At 40.8% G+C, this 19,052-nt stretch overlaps 1 protein-coding gene across 1 annotated transcript in view; it reads right to left on the bottom strand.

Moving 5' to 3' along the window:
- Nucleotides 1-19,052, bottom strand: part of LOC149440032 (A disintegrin and metalloproteinase with thrombospondin motifs 2-like) — a 987,780-nt gene that overhangs the window by 620,606 nt on the left and 348,122 nt on the right. The window contains exon 8 of the mRNA XM_089659016.1: nucleotides 18,619-18,742. Within this exon, the coding sequence (XP_089515142.1) occupies nucleotides 18,619-18,742 (124 nt within the window). The remainder of the gene's footprint in view (nucleotides 1-18,618; nucleotides 18,743-19,052) is intronic.

Raw genomic sequence — 19,052 nt, 5'->3', positions numbered from 1 at the left:
GCATGGAAGTCTTCTTTTCTGTATGCAGTCAAAGACTTAGACTTATCAGCATCCGAGATGCTGGACCTGATGATAAAATGGCTTGGGACGGAGTCAGCAGAACATGCAAGAAGGATGCGCAGGATACATATATTTAACCCTCCAGCAGGAATTGATATGGCCTGGCAAAGGCTAGAGGAAAGATATGGATCACCAGAGGCAATTGAAGGTGCTCTAATGAAAAGACTTGAGTCTTTCCCCAAGCTAAACAGCAAAGACAACTTGAAACTGCAAGAGCTGGGTGATATTCTTTGGGAAGTCCAGTGTGCCAAAAAAGAAGGCTAAGAGGACTTGCACATTTAGATATCGCCAGCGGTACTAAGCCAATAGTGGAGAAACTACCTCACAACCTGCAAGAAAAATGGGTGAGTGTTGGAGCCAAATACAAAGAAGAACATGATGTCCCCTTCCCCCCTTTCTTTGTGTTTTCTAGATTTGTACAGCAGCAAGCAAGGATCCGGTGTGATCCCAGCTTTTCCTTCATCACCAGCAGTCAACTGCCAAAGGCAGAAAAGCCACTTAGACCCTACAATAGGACTTCAGTGATCACCCACAAGACAATGGTTCCCTCTGAGGACCCAGGCTGTCCAAGCAGCTACAAGGTAAACACCTTTGAAGGTCCTGACAGACTTTGCCCACTTCATAAAAAGCCCCATCAAAACAAGTGCAAAGGGTTCAAAAGTAAACCCATCAAGGAAAGGATAGCCTTTCTTAGACAAAACGGCATCTGCTTCAAGTGTTGTGGATCCACTAAGCATGTAGCAAAAGACTGCAAAATACAAGCGGATTGCTCAGAATGTGGCAGTAACAGACACATCACAGCTTTACACCCTGATACACTGCATCAACCACTAGAAGTCGCTGAAGAGCAGAAAGATGAGGGCAGGGAGCAAAAGGATAATTCAGCTACCCCAGTAATGTCCAAATGCACTGAAATCTGTGGCGACAGTACAAGTCCACGCTCATGTGCCAAGATCTGCCTAGCAACAGTGTACCCCACAGGGAAAAAGGAGAAGGCAGTTAAGATGTATGTAGTTCTGGATGAACAGAGTAACAGGTCACTGGCAAGGTCAGACTTTTTCGATGCCTTCAACATTACATCAAGTGCTATCCAATACACCCTACAGACATGTGCAGGAATGATAGAAACTTCAGGAAGAAGAGCTACTGACTTTACTATTGAGTCTCTTGACAAGAGAGTCCGTCTCTCACTTCCCATTTTGATAGAGTGTGATATGATACCGGATGATAAAACGGCGATCCCTGCACCAGAAGTAGCCCATCATCATCCTCATCTCAATTCAATATCTCACCTTATTCCAGCTATCCAGACAGATGCCTCTATTCTTCTACTTCTTGGGAGAGACATTCTACAAGTACATAAGGTACGCCAACAAATTAATGGGCCCTTTAATGCCCCCTATGCCCAAAGACTTGACCTAGGGTGGGTCATAGAAGGAGAAGTTTGTCTAGGAGCAGTACATCGGCCTGACAGTGTCAATACTTCAAAGACATCTGTGCTATTGAATGGGCGCACATCCCTTCTAAGTCCATGTCAAAACGGCTTTGTTGTGAAAGAAACCCTTAACATCCCAAAACCATACTGTGACTTTCCTTCTAGTTACAATAGAGACATTAGTAGTGGCATGGAGTCTGACACTTTAGGGAACTCAGTATTCCAGAGAACAAAAGATGATGACAAACAAGCAATGTCTATAGATGATCGAGCTTTTCTCCATATCATGGATAAAGAGACTTTCCAAGATGAAAACAATTGGGTAGCTCCCTTACCCTTTCGCACACCAAGGTGTTATTTACCCAGTAACAGAGAGCAGGCCATGAAGCACCTGAACACACTACGTAAAACCTTGCAAAGAAAGCCTGAAGTGAAAAAAGACTTTACAGAATTCATCAAAAGGATGCTTGATAATAATCATGCTGAAGTAGCACCGTCACTGGATGAAGGTAAAGAACACTGGTATCTGCCAATGTTTGGTGTTTACCATCCACACAAGCCAGACCAAATAAGAGTTGTGTTCGATTCCAGTGCTCAACATGGAGGTGTTTCATTGAATGATGTACTACTGAGTGGCCCAGATCTAAATAACACACTTCTGGGTGTCCTCTTACTCTTCAGGAAAGAGCCTATTGCTTTCACAAGTGATGTGCAACAGATGTTTTATTGTTTCCTAGTGAGAGAGGACCATCGTGACTACCTGCGTTTCCTGTGGTACAAGGATAACGACATAGCTAAAGAGGTGGCAGAGTACAGAATGAGAGTACATGTTTTTGGTAACAGCCCGTCTCCTGCTGTTGCCATATACTGCATGCGCAAAGCTGCCCAGAAAGGTGCAGAATGTTATGGTCAAGATGCCAAACACTTTGTGATGAGACATTTCTATGTAGACGATGGACTTGCTTCAGCTAACACACCTGAAGGAGCAGTGGACATTCTCAACAAAGCAAAACAGATGCTGGCGGAGTCTAATCTGCGACTACATAAGATTGCCTCTAACAGCAAACAAGTCATGGAAGCTTTCACCGCAGAAGACAGAGCTAAAGATCTCAAAGACCTGTGCCTTTGAACAGACACCCTTCCTCTACAGAAGAGTTTAGGCCTAAGCTGGGATCTAGATAAAGACTGCTTTGTGTTTCAGGTTTCTTTAGCAGAAAAGCCATTCACAAGAAAAGGGATCCTATCCACTGTAAACAGTCTCTATGATCCTCTCGGGTTTGTAGCACCAGTCACCATAAAAGGTAAGGCCTTAGTTCGTGAACTGTCAAGTGGAGAAAGTGAGTGGGATGCCTTACTTCCACAAGAGAGACTCCATGAGTGGGTCCAATGGACAGAGTCTTTACAAGCTTTACAATGTCTTTAAATGTTATGTTCCTGTTTCATTGTCACAGGCCTGCAAGAGAGAACTGTACATCTTTTCAGATGCCTCTGTTATAGCGATAGGTGCAGTCGCTTACTTGAAGGTAAGCGATGCAGGAAATGTCTGTCATGTTGGATTCGTAATGGGAAAATCCAAACTGAGCCCTAGGCCGGCACATACAATTCCATGCCTAGAGTTATGTGCAGCTGTACTAGCGGTTGAACTGTATGAGCTAGTGAGAGACGAGATAGACCTGAGCCTAGATGCTGTGAAATTCTTTACAGACAGTAAAACAGTTTTAGGCTATATCTGCAACACTTCAAAGAGATTCTTCTTGTATGTCTCCAATCGGGTGAATAGAATCAGACAAACAACCTGTCCAGAGCAGTGGTTCTACGTACCCTCAGAATAAAATCCTGCAGATTATGCTACCAGGCCTACACAGATAGTTTGCCTTCAGAACTCTATATGGTTCTCAGGTCCACCTTTTCTGTATCAGACAGCTGTAGATAATCCTGATGACAACAATGTTTATCCTTTAGTGGATCCTGAAGCTGATCCTGAAATTAGGTCAGAAGTAGTAAACTTCAGTACTAAAGCCTTTGACACCAGACTACGGCTGCATTGTTTCGAAAGATTTTCCAACTGGAAGAGACTAAGCAGGGTTATAGCAAAATTAATTCATGTTCCCAAAAGCTTCTAGAAGAAAACCAATGATGATCAATCCGGAAGCTGGGGAGTTTTCCATGAAAGAGTCAGTTTAGAAGAACTTTCACAGGCCAAAACAGTTATAATTTCTTCTGTACAACACGCATGTTTCAGACAAGAATATGACTGTATTGAACAACAAAAGACACTTCCAAAACAAAGCCGTCTTACAAAACTGAGTCCCTTTGTAGATCAAAATGGACTATTGATATAGGTGGCCATTTATCCATTGCCATGCTGTCAGATGCAGAGAAGCATCCTGTCATCATTCCTCATGATCACCACATTGCTACATTGATCGTAAGATATTATCACAGCCAGATAGTTCACCAAGGGCGCCACATAACAGAAGGTGCAATCAGAGCTGCAGGTTTCTGGATTCTTGGTGGAAAACATCTAGTGTCTGCAATCATTCACAAATGTGTCGTGTGCCGTAAGCTCAGAGGGAGATTGGAAAGCCAAAAGATGGCAGAGTTGCCTAAAGATAGAGTCAATCCTGAACCTCCCTTCACTAGTGTGGGTGTTGATGTGTTTGGCCCCTGGGCAGTTGTAACACAACGAACTAGAGGAGGCAGTGCTGACAGCAAATGTTGGGCTGTTCTTTTCACATGTCTTTCTACAAGAGCAATGCATATAGAATTGGTTGAGTCCATGTCAGCATCCAGTTTCATCAATGCTCTAAGAAGATTCTTTTCTGTTCGTGGTCCAGCTAAGTTGATTCGCTCTGATAGAGGTACTAACTTTGTAGGAGCATGCAAAGAGCTGCATATATGCTCAAATGATGCAGAACTTCTAGACTATCTTTAAGACAAAGGATGCACATGGATCTTTAACACTCCACACTCATCTCACATGGGAGGTGCTTGGGAGAGATTAATAGGTGTAGCTAGGCGCATTTAGATGCAATGTTACTCCAAGCTAAACCTACTCATTTGACTCATGAGACTTTGAGTACTTTTATGGCAGAAGTTATGGCTATCATTAATGCAAGACCTTTGGTACCACTATCTACAGATCCTGATAATCCTACAGTTCTTACGCCTGCCATGCTCTTGACCCAAAAGGTAGACTCTTTATCGACCCTTTATGGGGACTTTAGTACAACAGAACTTCATGTAAAGCAATGGAAACAAGTCCAATGCCTGGCTGATATGTTTTGGAAGAGATGGAGGAGAGAATACCTGTGTACCTTACAAAGTCGCAAGAAATGGACTGAGACCAGTCCCAACGTCAAAGATGGAAATGTTGTTTTATTGAAAGATAGTCAAGAAAGCAGAAACAACTGGCCTCTGGGAATTGTCACAAATACATTGCCAAGTAAAGATGGTAATGTCAGAAAGGTTGAAGTCAAAGTGACGAAACAAAGGACTGCTAAAGTGTATACTAGACCAGTTTCAGATGTCATTGTTCTCCTTTGAATAGCATTTCTGTTGTGTAGCTGGCACAATACATAGCAGAGAGCTCCTCACTGATAGCGTTCAGGCGAGACATACGCCATTGAGTTAAATTCCATCCTGTGGATTACAATTGGGGTTGGAGATAGTTTGGCCTTTGGCGGCTTCTCCAATCCGAAGATGGGTTTATGGACTAAACTATTTCTTCATGTGGGCTATCAGCTTGAAGTACCATAGCCAAAAGACCCTGATATGTTGTGGACTCATGTTTTAGTTTATGTTACCAATCTAGGCCAGAATGTATTTTCTTATTATGTGTTTTCCCTGTACAGTAGCTATGTATAGGTAGTGATATAATATATTATATCAGGCAGGGAGTATGTTGCCTTCACAGGCTAATTGAATTATAGTTACTTATATGGGATATGTAGTGTACCACTGCCATCTAGTGGCAAACATGAATGGCAGTTCTCCTTTGGATATTTAAGTTCTCAGACAGGAAATGACTTTTGGTTTAGGAAGTTCTTCAGCAATTTTTAGATTGCCATTCACTGTGGATGCATGTGCCTGATTCTCTCCCAAGGGGCTTGAGACATCATCACCTGTAAGTGCCTTTCTTCTGTGTCATCTGTCATTTATGCTACACAAGTTATTCTATGTATACTGATATGCTATCATTGTATTGTGTTTCAGTTTCACCTATAAAATAAAGTTGGATTCTTTGGTAGACAACACAAGCAGTGGGCTTCTGTTTGCTGGAGATTCTGACAAGGGTTTAGCTGTCCGTTTAGAGCCACACATAGTCAGTGTTTTGAGAACGGAACAGGTATAATGCATGGTTTTTTGTTTTTTTGCTAAAAAGTTGCTGTTATTTCCTCCCAATATTTTACACACATACTTTTTTCTCAGACATATAACTTTGCATCGGTTTGTCTTCCATATCCTGGTCTTGATTGCTATCAGGCTACCAGCACTTCCTTATGTGATTTTTTTTTTTTTAGTCATCGTCTCGCACTCCTAGTAAGTGCGTTAAGTCTTTAATTTAATTATCCTCCAGGGTTAGTGGTATTGAACTAATATTAGCACTGACAGTTTTATTGTCCATTTTGCAGTACTACCCCATCAGCATCAGCGAGCAAGTGGTCTTGTTGCTGGTGCAGTTGGGTGGGGCACCTTCAGGAGGTGTTTGGAAGGGGTTTGTCCTCTGCTGTTTTTCCTTTTCTTTCATTTCCTGTTCTATCATTCCTGCCAGAGTCCTTGGCTGTGTTCATGGAAAACAAGTTTTTAATTCCTTGGCGGTTCTTACCCCACATGGGATCATGTTTTATCAACTACTACATTACTACATTTTTAACACTAACAAAACCTTTTAGTTATAGAATGTATATTGATGTGTGTGTTTGTTGTAGGCATGACGCCTTCTTGAGCACTTCTGAGGAAGAGATTGCCTTTGGTCTCGAGATGCGTCAAGTGCGATTTATGCATGAAATACCATCTTTGATTACACCGTAGTAATTTGCATTGTAGCTTTATGTCTGTTTTTTAAGATTGTAAAAATAAAACTGCATATCTTTTAAACTTTTGAATTGTTCAAGTTTATCATATAAGATAATTGGGCCGTTAAAGTTCCACGAACAAGAGGACTTCCCCATTGTATCTTTTAGAGATGATGGCACCCCTTGTATCATACCCCTTTCCCTCTTTACTTATTTAGGTAGCAAATACCATATCCTCACTAGGGATATGTATACAAGATTGTGTTGATATACCGTGAATTGTATTACTACATACAGTGAGGAACAGAAGTATTTGAACACCCTGCGATTCTGCAAGTTCTCCCACTTAGAAATCATGGAGGGGTCTGAAATTCACATTGTAGGTGCATTCCCACTCTGAGAGACAGAATTTAAAAACAAATTCAGGAAATCACATTGTATGATTTTTAAAGAATTTATTTGTCTTGCACTGCTGAACATAAGTATTTGAACACCTGAGAAAATCAGTGTTAATATTTGGTACAAGTGATTGTAGCCGTATTAGTGCCCTTGCGACAGAAACAATTCAGTACTGTCCGTGATACTTTTTTTATTGAGGACAAGCTTTTGGGGAGTGTCCCCTTCTTCAAGGTCCAAGCAGTACTGTTAAAAAGTTTTAGCAGAATGTTAGAAGATATGTGGGGATTGAGAAAAAAAAAAAAAAAGCAAAAAGAAACACAAGCCTAAGGTTAGCCTAGAGATAAGAACAGCAAAGCAAAGAGCAAAGACTGGGGGGGGGGACAGCACTCACAGAGGGAGTCATAAATATATTGGATAATGACTGAGGAATCCCGTGTCCAAATTAAGGCTGTTATCTCTTGTGTCAAATAGAATTATCATTCTTAGTTCAAAAGTTTTTCTTTCCTGGATGGATTTGAAACTTCCTTTAAGAACTAAAACATTGAGGTCCCATAATGTGGTCCGGTTGTGCGAAATGGTGTCCCACAGGTGTGCAAAGGTCATCTTCTTTATGTTCCTTGATGGTATGTCTGTGCAGATTCATCCTTGTTTGCAACTTCTGTCCTGTTTCGCCAACATAAGATCCTTTGCTACACTTTCTGCACTGGATAAGGTACACAACATTACTGGAGGTGCAGCTGTATGATCCGGAGATATTGAAGATCCCTTTTGAGTGTTTGACACTTTCTGATGGATTGATTTGGTTGCACAGTTTGCAGCATTTTTTATTGCAGGGTTTGCTTCCATTATTTGTGACATCTTGATCAGAAGAAAGTTTCCTACTGATTAGTTTATTTCTGAGGTTGGGGGGTTGTCTGAAGGCCAGTATTGGAGGTTGCTGGAATAATTCTTTCAGAGTTCCATCCTCTGTTATGATGGGTTGTAAATCTTTGATTATTTTTCTTATTCCTTCTAGTGCTGGGTTGTATGTGGTTACTAGAGGTACACGGTTGTTTGTTTTTTTCTCTTTGTACTGAAGCAGATTTTCCCTTCGGGTTCTCAAGGCTGTGTTTATGCTTGTGTTGACAGTTTTGTCCTTGTAACCTTCCTTATGGAAGGAGTCTGCTAGTGTCCCAAGATGTGTATCTCTGTCTCTTGGGTCAGAACATATTCGTGGTATCTAACGGCCTGACTGTGAATGATGGCACGTTTCGTGTGTTGGGGGTGGAAGCTAGAACTGTGGAGGTAGTTGTATCTGTCAGTGGGTTTCCTGTATATTGAGGTGTGAAGCGTGTCATCCCTAATGTATACTGTGGTGTCTAGGAAGTTGACGTGTGTATTTGAGTATTCCATTTTTAGTTTGATTGATGGATGAAAAGCGTTGACCACTGAGTAAAATTGTTTTAGGTGTTCTTCACCTTCTGTCCATATGATGAAAATATCATCAATATAGCGATAGTATCTGTATGGTTTTTGTTCCATGCTGTTCAGGAATTTTTCCTCCAGGTCAGCCATAAATAAATTGGCATATATCGGTGACATTTTCTTCCCATCGCAGTACCCATGCATTGAAGATAGATGTCTTTAGGCAAAGTAGTTGTAAGTATGAATTCAATGAGCTGTGTAACATCCTCAGCAGTGTATTTATGGTTAGCTGTGACATGCAGCTAATCCATCCTTGTGAGTGATATTACTATACAGGGATACTACAACCATAGTCACTAGAAGTGTATTGGATGGTAATTGCTGTATGTTGTTGATCTTGTTCAGAAAGTCAGTTGTGTCTTGCAGGAAACTAGCAGTATTCTTGACTAACGGTTTTAAATTTTTTTCTACAAAGCCTGAGATTTGTTCGGTGAGTGTATTCATACCTGTTATGATGGGTCTGCCTGGGTTTCCTGGCTTGTGGTTTTTGGGCAGCATGTAGATGTCCCCGATTTCTGGATGATCCGGAATCGCATTTATAAGTTCTGAATGTAGGTGGGCTGGAAGTGTTTTAATGAGACCTTTTAATTGTTTTGTAAAGTCCTGGATCGGATCATAATCCAGTTTTTTATAGTAGATGGCATTTTCCAGCTGCCTCTTGCCTTCTTGTATGTATTTGTTTGTATCCATCACAACAACTGCTCACCCCTTTATCCGCTGGTTTGATGGTGATGGCCTGATTATTGCGCAAATCGTGTATAGCCCTTCACTCTAGTGGTGAAAGATTGTACAGAATTTTCTTTTGCTGGGTGGATATCAGGGATGTAGTTTGCAATCTGAAGCTATCAATATAGGTGTCTAGTTTGGGGTTGCGTCCTTGTGGGGGTGTGAAGCAGCTGTTCTTTTTCTTTGTGTAGCACTCCATTGTCCTAGGATTCCTTTCATTACTGTGGAAATATTCTTTGAGCCTTAGTCTCCTGAAGAAATCCTCCATATCTGACAATACTTGTAAATGATCCAATTTGGTGGTTGGGCAGAATGTAAGGCCTTTGGAGAGAATGGTTAATTCTGGTTCAGAAAGTTTATGATTTGACAAGTTGATGATTCCAAGTTCCTCTGTTATATCCACATTTTCAGTCAGGTCAGTACTTACACAAGGAATACCTTGGGATTCCGGATTGGACTCCAGGTCACTGATAGTAGGAGGTATAGATGTTGGGTTGCTTTTATGTTTAGGTTGTATCCAAAAAGTCTGCTGTTGGTGTAGCTTCTGAAGTTTTTTTTGCTTCCCATTCATTGCAAGTTTTTGTTTTTGTCTTTGTAAAGTTTCCAATTCATTCTTGATTTGGTTAATGTTCGTAGGGTTCAATGATGTTAGGGTTTCAAACAAAGACTGCTTTTGTGTACTGATAGTTACCCTTTTTTCCATACAGTTTTGAATGAGGTTATTCCTTAATCTCTCGCTGGTGCGTCTGAAAAGTCCTTCTGCATAAGGAGAGCTGATTGTATTGACGCAAGGATTTTTAATCCGGAGGCCTTCTAGTATGAGATTCCTCTTTTTGCATCTTCAGAAATACCTCAGAAATAAAAACCTCAGAAATAAACTAATCAGTAGGAAACTTCGTTCTGATCAAGATGTCACAAAAAATGGAAGCAAACCCTGCAATAAAAAACGCTGCAAACTGTGCAACCAAATCAATCCATCAGAAAGTGTCAAACACTCAAAAGGGATCTTCAATATCTCCAGATCATACAGCTGCACCTCCAGTAATGTTGTGTACCTTATCCAGTGCAGAAAGTGTAGCAAAGGATCTTATGTTGGCGAAACAGGACAGAAGTTGCAAACAAGGATGAATTTGCACATCCTTGTTTGCAAGATCCTTGATCTTATGTTGGCGAAACAGGACAGAAGTTGCAAACAAGGATGAATTTGCACAGACATACCATCAAGGAACATAAAGAAGATGACCTTTGCACACCTGTGGGACACCATTTCGCACAACCGGACCACATTATGGAAGACCTCAATGTTTTAGTTCTTAACCATTTGCCGCCAGCCCTATGGCCGAATGGCGGCCGGCAAATGTCATCAGCCTTCCGGGTGGACACCATATGGCGACCTCCCACACATGCGCAGATTGCGCTCCTGCAGAGCCTCGCAGCGGCGCGATCTGTCACTGGCCGTGTACCTCGGACACGGCCGTTGACAGATCTGAGTATCGGCCCCGTTGCTGGTACCATGTGACCGGCTGTGACCAATCACAGCAGGTCACATGACAGTTGTATACAATGGATGGCTTCATTCATGCCATCCATTGTATACTAGTGTCTAGCTGTGAATGGTCACAGCTAATCACATGCACATGTCATGTGATTAGCTGTGGCCAAATCACAGCTAAGCACAAAAAAAAACAAAAAAACCCTGAATGAATCAATGTCATTCAGGTAAATGCTTGCTTAAAGCAAAGTAATTCTTTGCTATAAGCAAATTGTGTAAAAAAAAAAAAAATACTGGTCACTTCCCCAAAGTAGTACAATTTTACTATGGTAACATTGTACTACTTTGGGCATAGTGAAATATGAAAAAAAATCTTAAAAGAAAAAAATGTAATAAAAAATAATAAAAAAAATTAAAAATATACATATATATATTTTTTTTCATACTGTCACCAGTCAGTGTCCCTGATCACCGCCATGCCAGTTATATGATGATGCTGTACTGCACTGGTGACAATATGTAAAAAAAAAAATGGTGAAACTAATTTGTTTAATTTTTTCATTTTCCGAAAAATTATGACAAAAAAAATACAACTTCAAAAAACTCGCCATGCCTCTTATGAAGTACGTCGGACTGTCTACTTTGCAAAAAGGGGTCATTTGGGGGATATCTGTACTGTTCTGACATTCTTGGACCTCAAGAAATTAGATTGGCTGTCAGTACTTCAGGATTGATCAATATTCAGATCTATACCATAGTTTGTGAACTCTATAACTTTCCTACAAACTAAAAAATACATCCTAATATGGGTTATTTTCACCAAAGACATGTAGCAGAATACATCTTGGCCTAAATTTATGAAGAACAATTATTTATTTGCAAACTTTTATAACAGAAACAAAGAAAAACGTGTTTTTTTTCAAAATTTTTGGTCTTTTTTTGTTAATTTAGCAAAAAATAAAAACCCCAGCGGTGATTAAATACCACCAAAAGAAAGCTCTAGTTGTGTGAAGAAAATGATAAAATTTTAGTTTGGGTACAATGTTGTATGACCGCGCAATTGTCATTCAAAGTGTGAGAGAGCTGAAACCTGAAAAATGGCCTGGGAAGGAAGGTGTAAAATTGCCCGGTATTGAATTGGTTAAAGGAAATTTCAAATCCATCCAGGAAAGAAAAAGTTTTGAACTAAGAATGATAATTCTATTTGACACAAGAGGCCTTAATTTGGACATGGGATTCCTCAGTCATTATCCAACATATTTAGGACTTCCTCTGTGAGTGCTGTCATCCCCCCCCCCCCAGTCTTTGCTTTGCTGTTCTTATCTCTAGGCTAACCTTAGGCTTGTATTCCTTTCTGCTTTTTTTTTTTTTCTTAATCCCCACATATCTTCTAACATTCTGCTAAAACTTTTTAACAGTACTGCTTGGACCTTGAAGAAGGGGACACTCCCCGAAAGCTTGTCCTCAAAATTGTATGTTAGTGCAAATAAAAAAGGTATCACGGACAGTACTGAAATATTTGGTACAGAAGCCTTTGTTTGCAATTACAGAGGTCAAACGTTTCCTGTAGTTCTTGACCAGGTTTGCAGACACTGCAACAGGGATTTTGGCCCACTCCTCCACACAGATCTCCTCTAGATCTATCATGTTTTGTGGCTGTCGCTGAGCAACACGGAGTTTAAGCTCCCTCCAAAGAAGTTCTATTGGATTTATGTCTGGAGACTGGCTAGGCCACTCCAGAACCTTGATATGCTTCTTACGGAGCGACTCCTTGGTTATCCTGGTTGTGTGCTTCGGGTCGTTGTCATGTTGGATGACCCAGCCACGACCCATCTTCAATGCTCTGACTGAGGGAAGGAGGTTGTTGCTCAAAATTTCACAATAAATGGCCCCATTCATCCTCTCCTTAATACAGTGCAGTCGTCCTGTCCCCTTGGCAGAAAAACACCCCCAAAGCATGATGTTACCACCCCCATGCTTCACAGTAGGGATGGTGTTCTTGGGATGCAACTCATCCTTCTTTTTCCTCCAAACACGACGAGTGAAGTTTAGACCAAAAAGTTCTACTTTGGTCTCATCTGACCACATGACTTTCTCCCATGCCTCCTCTGGATCATCCAGATGGTCATTGGCAAACTTCAGACGGGCCTGGACATGTGATGACTTGAGCAGGGGAAGCTTCCGTGCAATGCATGACTTGAAACCATGACGGCGTAGTGTTCTACCGACAGTGACCTTTGAAACTGTGGTCCCAGCTCTCTTCATGTCATTGACCAGCTCCTCCCTTGTAGTTCTGGGCTGATTCCTCACCTTTTTTATCATCAGTGATACCCCACGAGGTGAGATCCTGCATGGAGCCCCAGTCCAAGGGAGACTGACAGTCGTCTTTAGCCTCTTCCATTTTCTAACAATTGCTCCAACAGTTGATCTATTTTCACCAAGCTGCTTGGCAATTGCCCCGTAGCCCTGTCCAGCCTTATGGAGGTCCACAATTTTGTCTCTGGTGTCTTTTGACAGCTCTTTGGTCTTACCCATGGTAGAAGTTGCTGTCTGACTGACAGTAGAGTGGATAGGTCTCTTTAAAGAGCTCAGACAGGTGCTACTAAGTTAGATTAATGAGTGGAGTAGAGGTGGACTTTTTAAAGGCACAGTAACAGGTCTTTGAGAGCCAGAATTCTTGCTGTTTCTTAGGTGTTCAAATACCTATGTTCAGCAGTGCAAGACAAATAAATTCTTTAAAAACCATACAATCTGATTTCCTTTATTTTTTTTTTTAATTCTGTCTCTCAGATTGGCAATGCACCTACATTGTGAATTTCAGACCCCTCCATGATCTCTAAGTGGGAGAACTTGCAAAATCACAGGGTGTTCAAATACTTCTGTTCCTCACTGTATATGTGCATTTTTTCAAACCATTAATACATAATGATTTTTATATATTTTTTTTTTTCCTTTCCTCTTCCTTCCTTGGACCTACCCAAACCATCATGACATACAATAAAGGTAAAGAATGGGAAATCCTCATGTCCAATCTGTATGAGGTTGGGCAAAGGGAATTTAAAGATTCTAAACTCTCAGCCCTTTTCTTCAAACTACGTAAAATCTTGAGAGGGAAGTGTATTTCTTTTGGCACGTACAATCATTTGAAAACTACATCAAAGAGGACATTAACCCCTTTGGACTGAGAGAAAATGTTAGCTCAACCTTTAAAGAGGAATGGGAAAACAATCTTAAAACATGTTCTAGAAACATGATGTCCTTATAAATTGAGGAATATAATCGCAAATGAAAAGAAATTGATAAGGAACTTGATGTATATTCAAAGTTACTCCCATTAAATAATCATCCCAAATTTGCTCAATTTGAAAGTGATCTCAAAACCCATGGAAAACAACATAGAAATTCTAATTGGCAAGGAGAGAAAATTCCGTAGGGATAAATTAGCATTTCACGATCCTAAAGCTTATAAGTGGCACTCAAACCCTAGGACTGTTAGAAATAAAAAATGTATGGAAATTTTGATGATACTCTGATTCCTCTCTGGCTACACCTAATTTTTCTACTGTCTCTCAGAATTCGAACAGGTTTAAAAAATCCCGTAAAGGGAAAAGTAGTCCCAATGGCGATAGGCTGTTTGAACAATCATCCAAGAAATGCACTAATGATCAAGTACCTTCAAATGTTCCAAATAGGGACCTCATTGGGGCAGGAGGTAATGTAAGTGGTGATGATTTCATTGCTATTCCATCTACTTTACACTTGCTTAACCCCTTGGCGCCTCCCGGGCGGCGGGGTGGGGTGTAGGGTCATGTGACCACCGTGACATGCCGTCATGGAGGTCACATTATCAGGAAGTACCGGACATATGTGCTGGGAGTGCGCAGGGCGCGTGCTCTCAGCACATATGTTTTTTTTAATAGAATGCAAATGTGCGGCCGCTCGGCTTCTAGCCCCAGACGCCGGGAGGCCGCACATTTGCGTTTGGCTGGCGCCAAGAGGTTAAAAACACCTCAAATCCAGTGCCACACAGTCCAGGGAATACCTCATATGTTCCCAAGGAAGGTTTTTTAGAACAAAATCACAGTTACTCTCAGCACATATGTTTTTTTTAATAGAATGCAAATGTGCGGCAGATAGGCTTCTAGGCCCAGATGTCGGGAGGCCGCACATTTGCATTTGGCCGGCACCAAGAGGTTAAAAACACCTCAAATCCAGTCCCACACAGTCCAGGGAATACCTCATATGTACCCAAGGAAGGTTTTTTAGAACAAAATCACAGTTACTCCAATCCAAACAAAGGTGTCAGAAACTAACCACTGGAGATTCCAGCACATCAATTAAGGACAATGAATTGAGCATCATCAATCTTTCCACTCATAGTTTATCCGAATATGAAATTAGTATCCTTATTAAGGGTCTTATGAATAAATCTGAAGCCATTAAAAACATACAATTATTTGCGAGGAAGTTAAATTAAAAAACCATGTATACAAAAAACAAAACCAACCAATCCCTAGATACTCCAAACTTACAGGATGAGGCCTATACCACTCTTTTATCATTACTTAAAGAAAACGACTCAGTGGACCTCATTGACAGATTCGATATTGAAGAGATACTTAGAGAATTTGACCTTCCAGAACACAGAGAAATAAAGTTCCCTCTAACAAATACCAACACCAGTGCAAATAAGGAAAAATCTGACAAATTTCCTTCTTTAAGCCTCAACTCCAATGTTGTGGCTTTTACTAAATTAACAAGTCAGGAAATTAATCACCTGAAAATATGTCCTTCTCAGGGCAACATGTCTCCACAAGAAAAACAAGCATTACAAGATTTGGCTGCTAATCATGATATCACTATAAAGTCAGCCGATAAAGAAGGCAATGTTGTGATCATGGACAATAAACAATATTGAACTATGTGTTACAAAATTCTTCAAAATAAAGAGTGGTATCGCCCGATTTCTATTACAGTCATTCACAAATTCCAAGATGAATTCTACCAATTTGTTGATTTGGCCTACCTTAGTGGTGTTATTACCAAAGCTCAATGGGTATTTGTGAGAACAAGTTTTCCCCGTATCCCTACATTCTATTCCCTGCCAAAAGTACACCCCTTGTATTATATTCCTTTCCCTCTTTACAGTTTAGGACAAGGGAGCTACACTTATTAATTCACAATTTTGTGTAAAATACATTTTCATTTTCTTTTCTGCATTTTCAAAAAACTTATGGCAAAAAAAATATGTCTGTCAGAAAATACTTTGGAGTGATTGATTTCCAAAATGAAGATTACTAATTTGCTGAATTTTAAAACAGAAACTATGAAAATTGTGTTTGTTTTTTTATGTTGATCTTTTTTATATTATTATTATTATACAGGATTAATATAGCGCCAACAGTTTGCTCAGTGCTTTACAATATAACGGGAGACAATACAGCAACAATACAGTTCAATACAAGAGGGATAGGAGGGCCCTGCTCCTTGGAGCTTACAATCTTGGAGGGAGGGGCTAGTGGTACAAAAGGTAGTAACTGTGGGGGATGGACTGGTTGGAAGAGTAGAAGATTCCATTTTTTAGCTGAGGGCAGGATAGGCTTCCCTGAACAGATAGGTTTTCAGAGATTGCCTAAAAGTGAGCAGAGTAGGCGATAGTCTGATAAATTGGGGTAGAGAGTTCCAGAAGATGGGGAAGCTCTGAAGAAGTTCTGGAGACGAGCATGGTAGAAGGAGGAGACAAGGGAACTAGAGAGTAGGAGGTCTTGCGAGGAGCGGAGGGTACGGTTTGGGTGATATTTAGAGACAAGATCGGTGACGTAATTTGGGGCAGAGTTATAAATGGCTTTATACATTATTGTTAATGTTTTGAATTTTATCCGTTGGGCAATGGGAAGTGAGTGGAGGGATTGGCAGAGAGGGGTGGCAGATACAGAACAGAACAGTTAGAACGGTGGATGAGTCTGGCAGCAGCATTCATGATAGACTGAAGAGGGGATAGCCTGAGATTAGGTAGGCCGATGAGGAGGGAGTTACAATAGTCAAGGTGAGATATAACAAGGGAGTGAATAAGTTGCTTAGTGATTTCCGAGGTTAGGAACGGGCATATCTTGGAGATGTTGCGGAAGTGAAGTCTACAAGATTTGGACAGTGAATGGATTTGGGACTGAAAGGACAGATGGGAGTCTAGGATTACACCTAGTACCCTGGCATGAGGGGAGGGACTGATAATTGTGTTATTGATCTTGATGGAGAAGTCAGGGGAGGGGGCATGGGCTGGAGGGAATACTAAGAGCTCAGTTTTCGAAAGATTGAGTCTGAGGAAGTGGAGTGACATCCATGCCGATATGTCACTTAGTAGGTTAGTAATGCGAGAGGAGACTGAAGGGGTGAGGTGAGGGGTAGAAAGATAGATTTATGTGTCATCAGCATAGAGATGGTACTTAAAGCCATGGGAGTTTGTCAAGTGACCAAGGGAGGAGGTGTAGATGGAGAAGAGAAGGGGTCCAAGGACATAACCTTGAGGGACCCCTACAGAAAGAGTGAAGAGGAGGAGGCACCGTTATAGGTAACGCTGAAGGAGCGCTGCGATAGGTAGGAGGAGAACCAGCAGAGAGCAGGGTCTCTGAGGCAAAGAGAGTGGAGTTTTTTGAGGAGGAGGGGATGGTCAACCGTATCAAAAGCCGCAGAAAGGTCAAGTAGAAAGAGTACGGAGTAGTGGCCATTGGTTTTAGCTGTTAGTAGATCATTAGTGAGTTTTAGTAGGGCAGTTTCAGTGGAGTGTAGAGAGCAAAAGCCAGGGTCAAGAAGGTTTTTGTCAGTGAGGTAGGAGCTCAGGCGATTGTAGACTAAGCGTTCTAGGAGTTTAGAGGTAAATGGCAGCAGAGAGATGGGTCTTAAGTTGTTCAGGTTGGTGGGGTCCAAGGAGGGCTTTTTAAGTATGGGAGTGATGTGTGCATGCTTTAGAGGGGAGGGGAAGGCACCAGTAGAGAGGGAAAGATTGAAGATGTGAGTGAGAGAGCATAGGATGGAAGAAGAGGGTGACCGTAGTAGTTGTGAGGGGACAGGATCCAGGGGGCAGGTAGTGAGACGGGCTTCTGAGAAAACCTTAGTGACCTCTTAGGTAGCAGCAAGGTCAAAAGAAGGAAGTGTTGAGGGAGGTTTAGTATAAGGTATGCTAAGTGGGATGGATGTCTGTGCAGTGGCGATGCCCCTACGAATTGCGTAAATATTGTTTTTGAAATGATTTACAAGCTCGTGAGCAGTGAGTGAGGTACTGGGTGAAAGTGGAGGAAGTAGAGAGTTAAAGGTAGAGAAGAGACTAGGACTGAAAAAAATAAAAAAACAAGCGGTGATAAAAATACCACCAAAAGAAACCTTTATCTATCTAAAAAAAATTAAATAAAAATAATTTTGGGTTCATTGTCACATGAAATTGCGGCAGCACTGAAAAATGGTATGTGCAGGAAGGGGGTAAAACAGTCCAGTCTTGAGGTGGTTAATCTATGAATGACTTTTGTGCCCCGACATCTCCTTCAGTTGTGAAAGCTGGATATTCCAAATGGATATGGACTTTGTTCTTCAATTTGTTATTGGTGTTATTAGTTTGATGACTCGTTAGTATTCAGAGGGATAAACTGCAGGTGGTGATAGTGAGTGACTTCCTGTGCAACTTACTCTGCTCCTTGTATTTCAATGTGTCTTAATAACTTGTTAATCACACTATACCTGTACTTACTTTTGTACCTGATAAATTACTCTCAAGATACATATTATACTATTAAATCTACTAGTTAACCAACAGATGCTGACATTCCTATTACATTTCCACAAGCTTTCACAAGAGAATGGCAAATGAGACAGTTCTACTTTTGTGAAAACATAAAAGCAGAAATAAGTACTTTAGTATTTTCTCAAATTAAATCACCCCTCATATTGTTCCAATGCCTGTCTTTTTTGTATGAATGTAACATTTAAAGGATATGTTTTGTGTGTTTTTCAATTAATATAATTACTTGGTTTACCTTGTTTCTTTGGTGTTCTTGTGAAAGTTCCTTTTACTATTTTGCAGTGCGAGTTATCACCACCACACACCCCACACTTGTCTTCTTTTTCAGTTGAGCCAATAACTTTGTCACAACCAACTTTCTGAAACCAAAGCAGAAAAGTGTAATTTGTAAAACACACAGTGCATTTGCAGTTTTACACTATTCCACTAGAATACGCTGTAAATATGCAAAAATAGGATTTTTGACTAACAAGCAAAAATTGTTTCTTTGAGTACAAGACACATGATCTTTAGTTATTACCATGGGTTATATGCAGCTATCTTCAGGTGACTGGACACAAAAAAAAAAAAAGAGAGAAGGTTGCAGGGACAACAACCTGTACCAATCCTCTGATTCCTAGCTAGCCTCAGCTTTGTAGCAAGCAATAGCAAGGTCATAACATCAAGAAA

This window comes from Staurois parvus, unplaced genomic scaffold, assembly GCF_062004578.1.
Source record: "Staurois parvus isolate SC_StPar_1 unplaced genomic scaffold, SC_StPar_1.0 ptg001129l, whole genome shotgun sequence".
Lineage (NCBI taxonomy): Eukaryota > Metazoa > Chordata > Amphibia > Anura > Ranidae > Staurois > Staurois parvus.
This window is presented reverse-complemented; position numbering and strand designations above follow the sequence as displayed.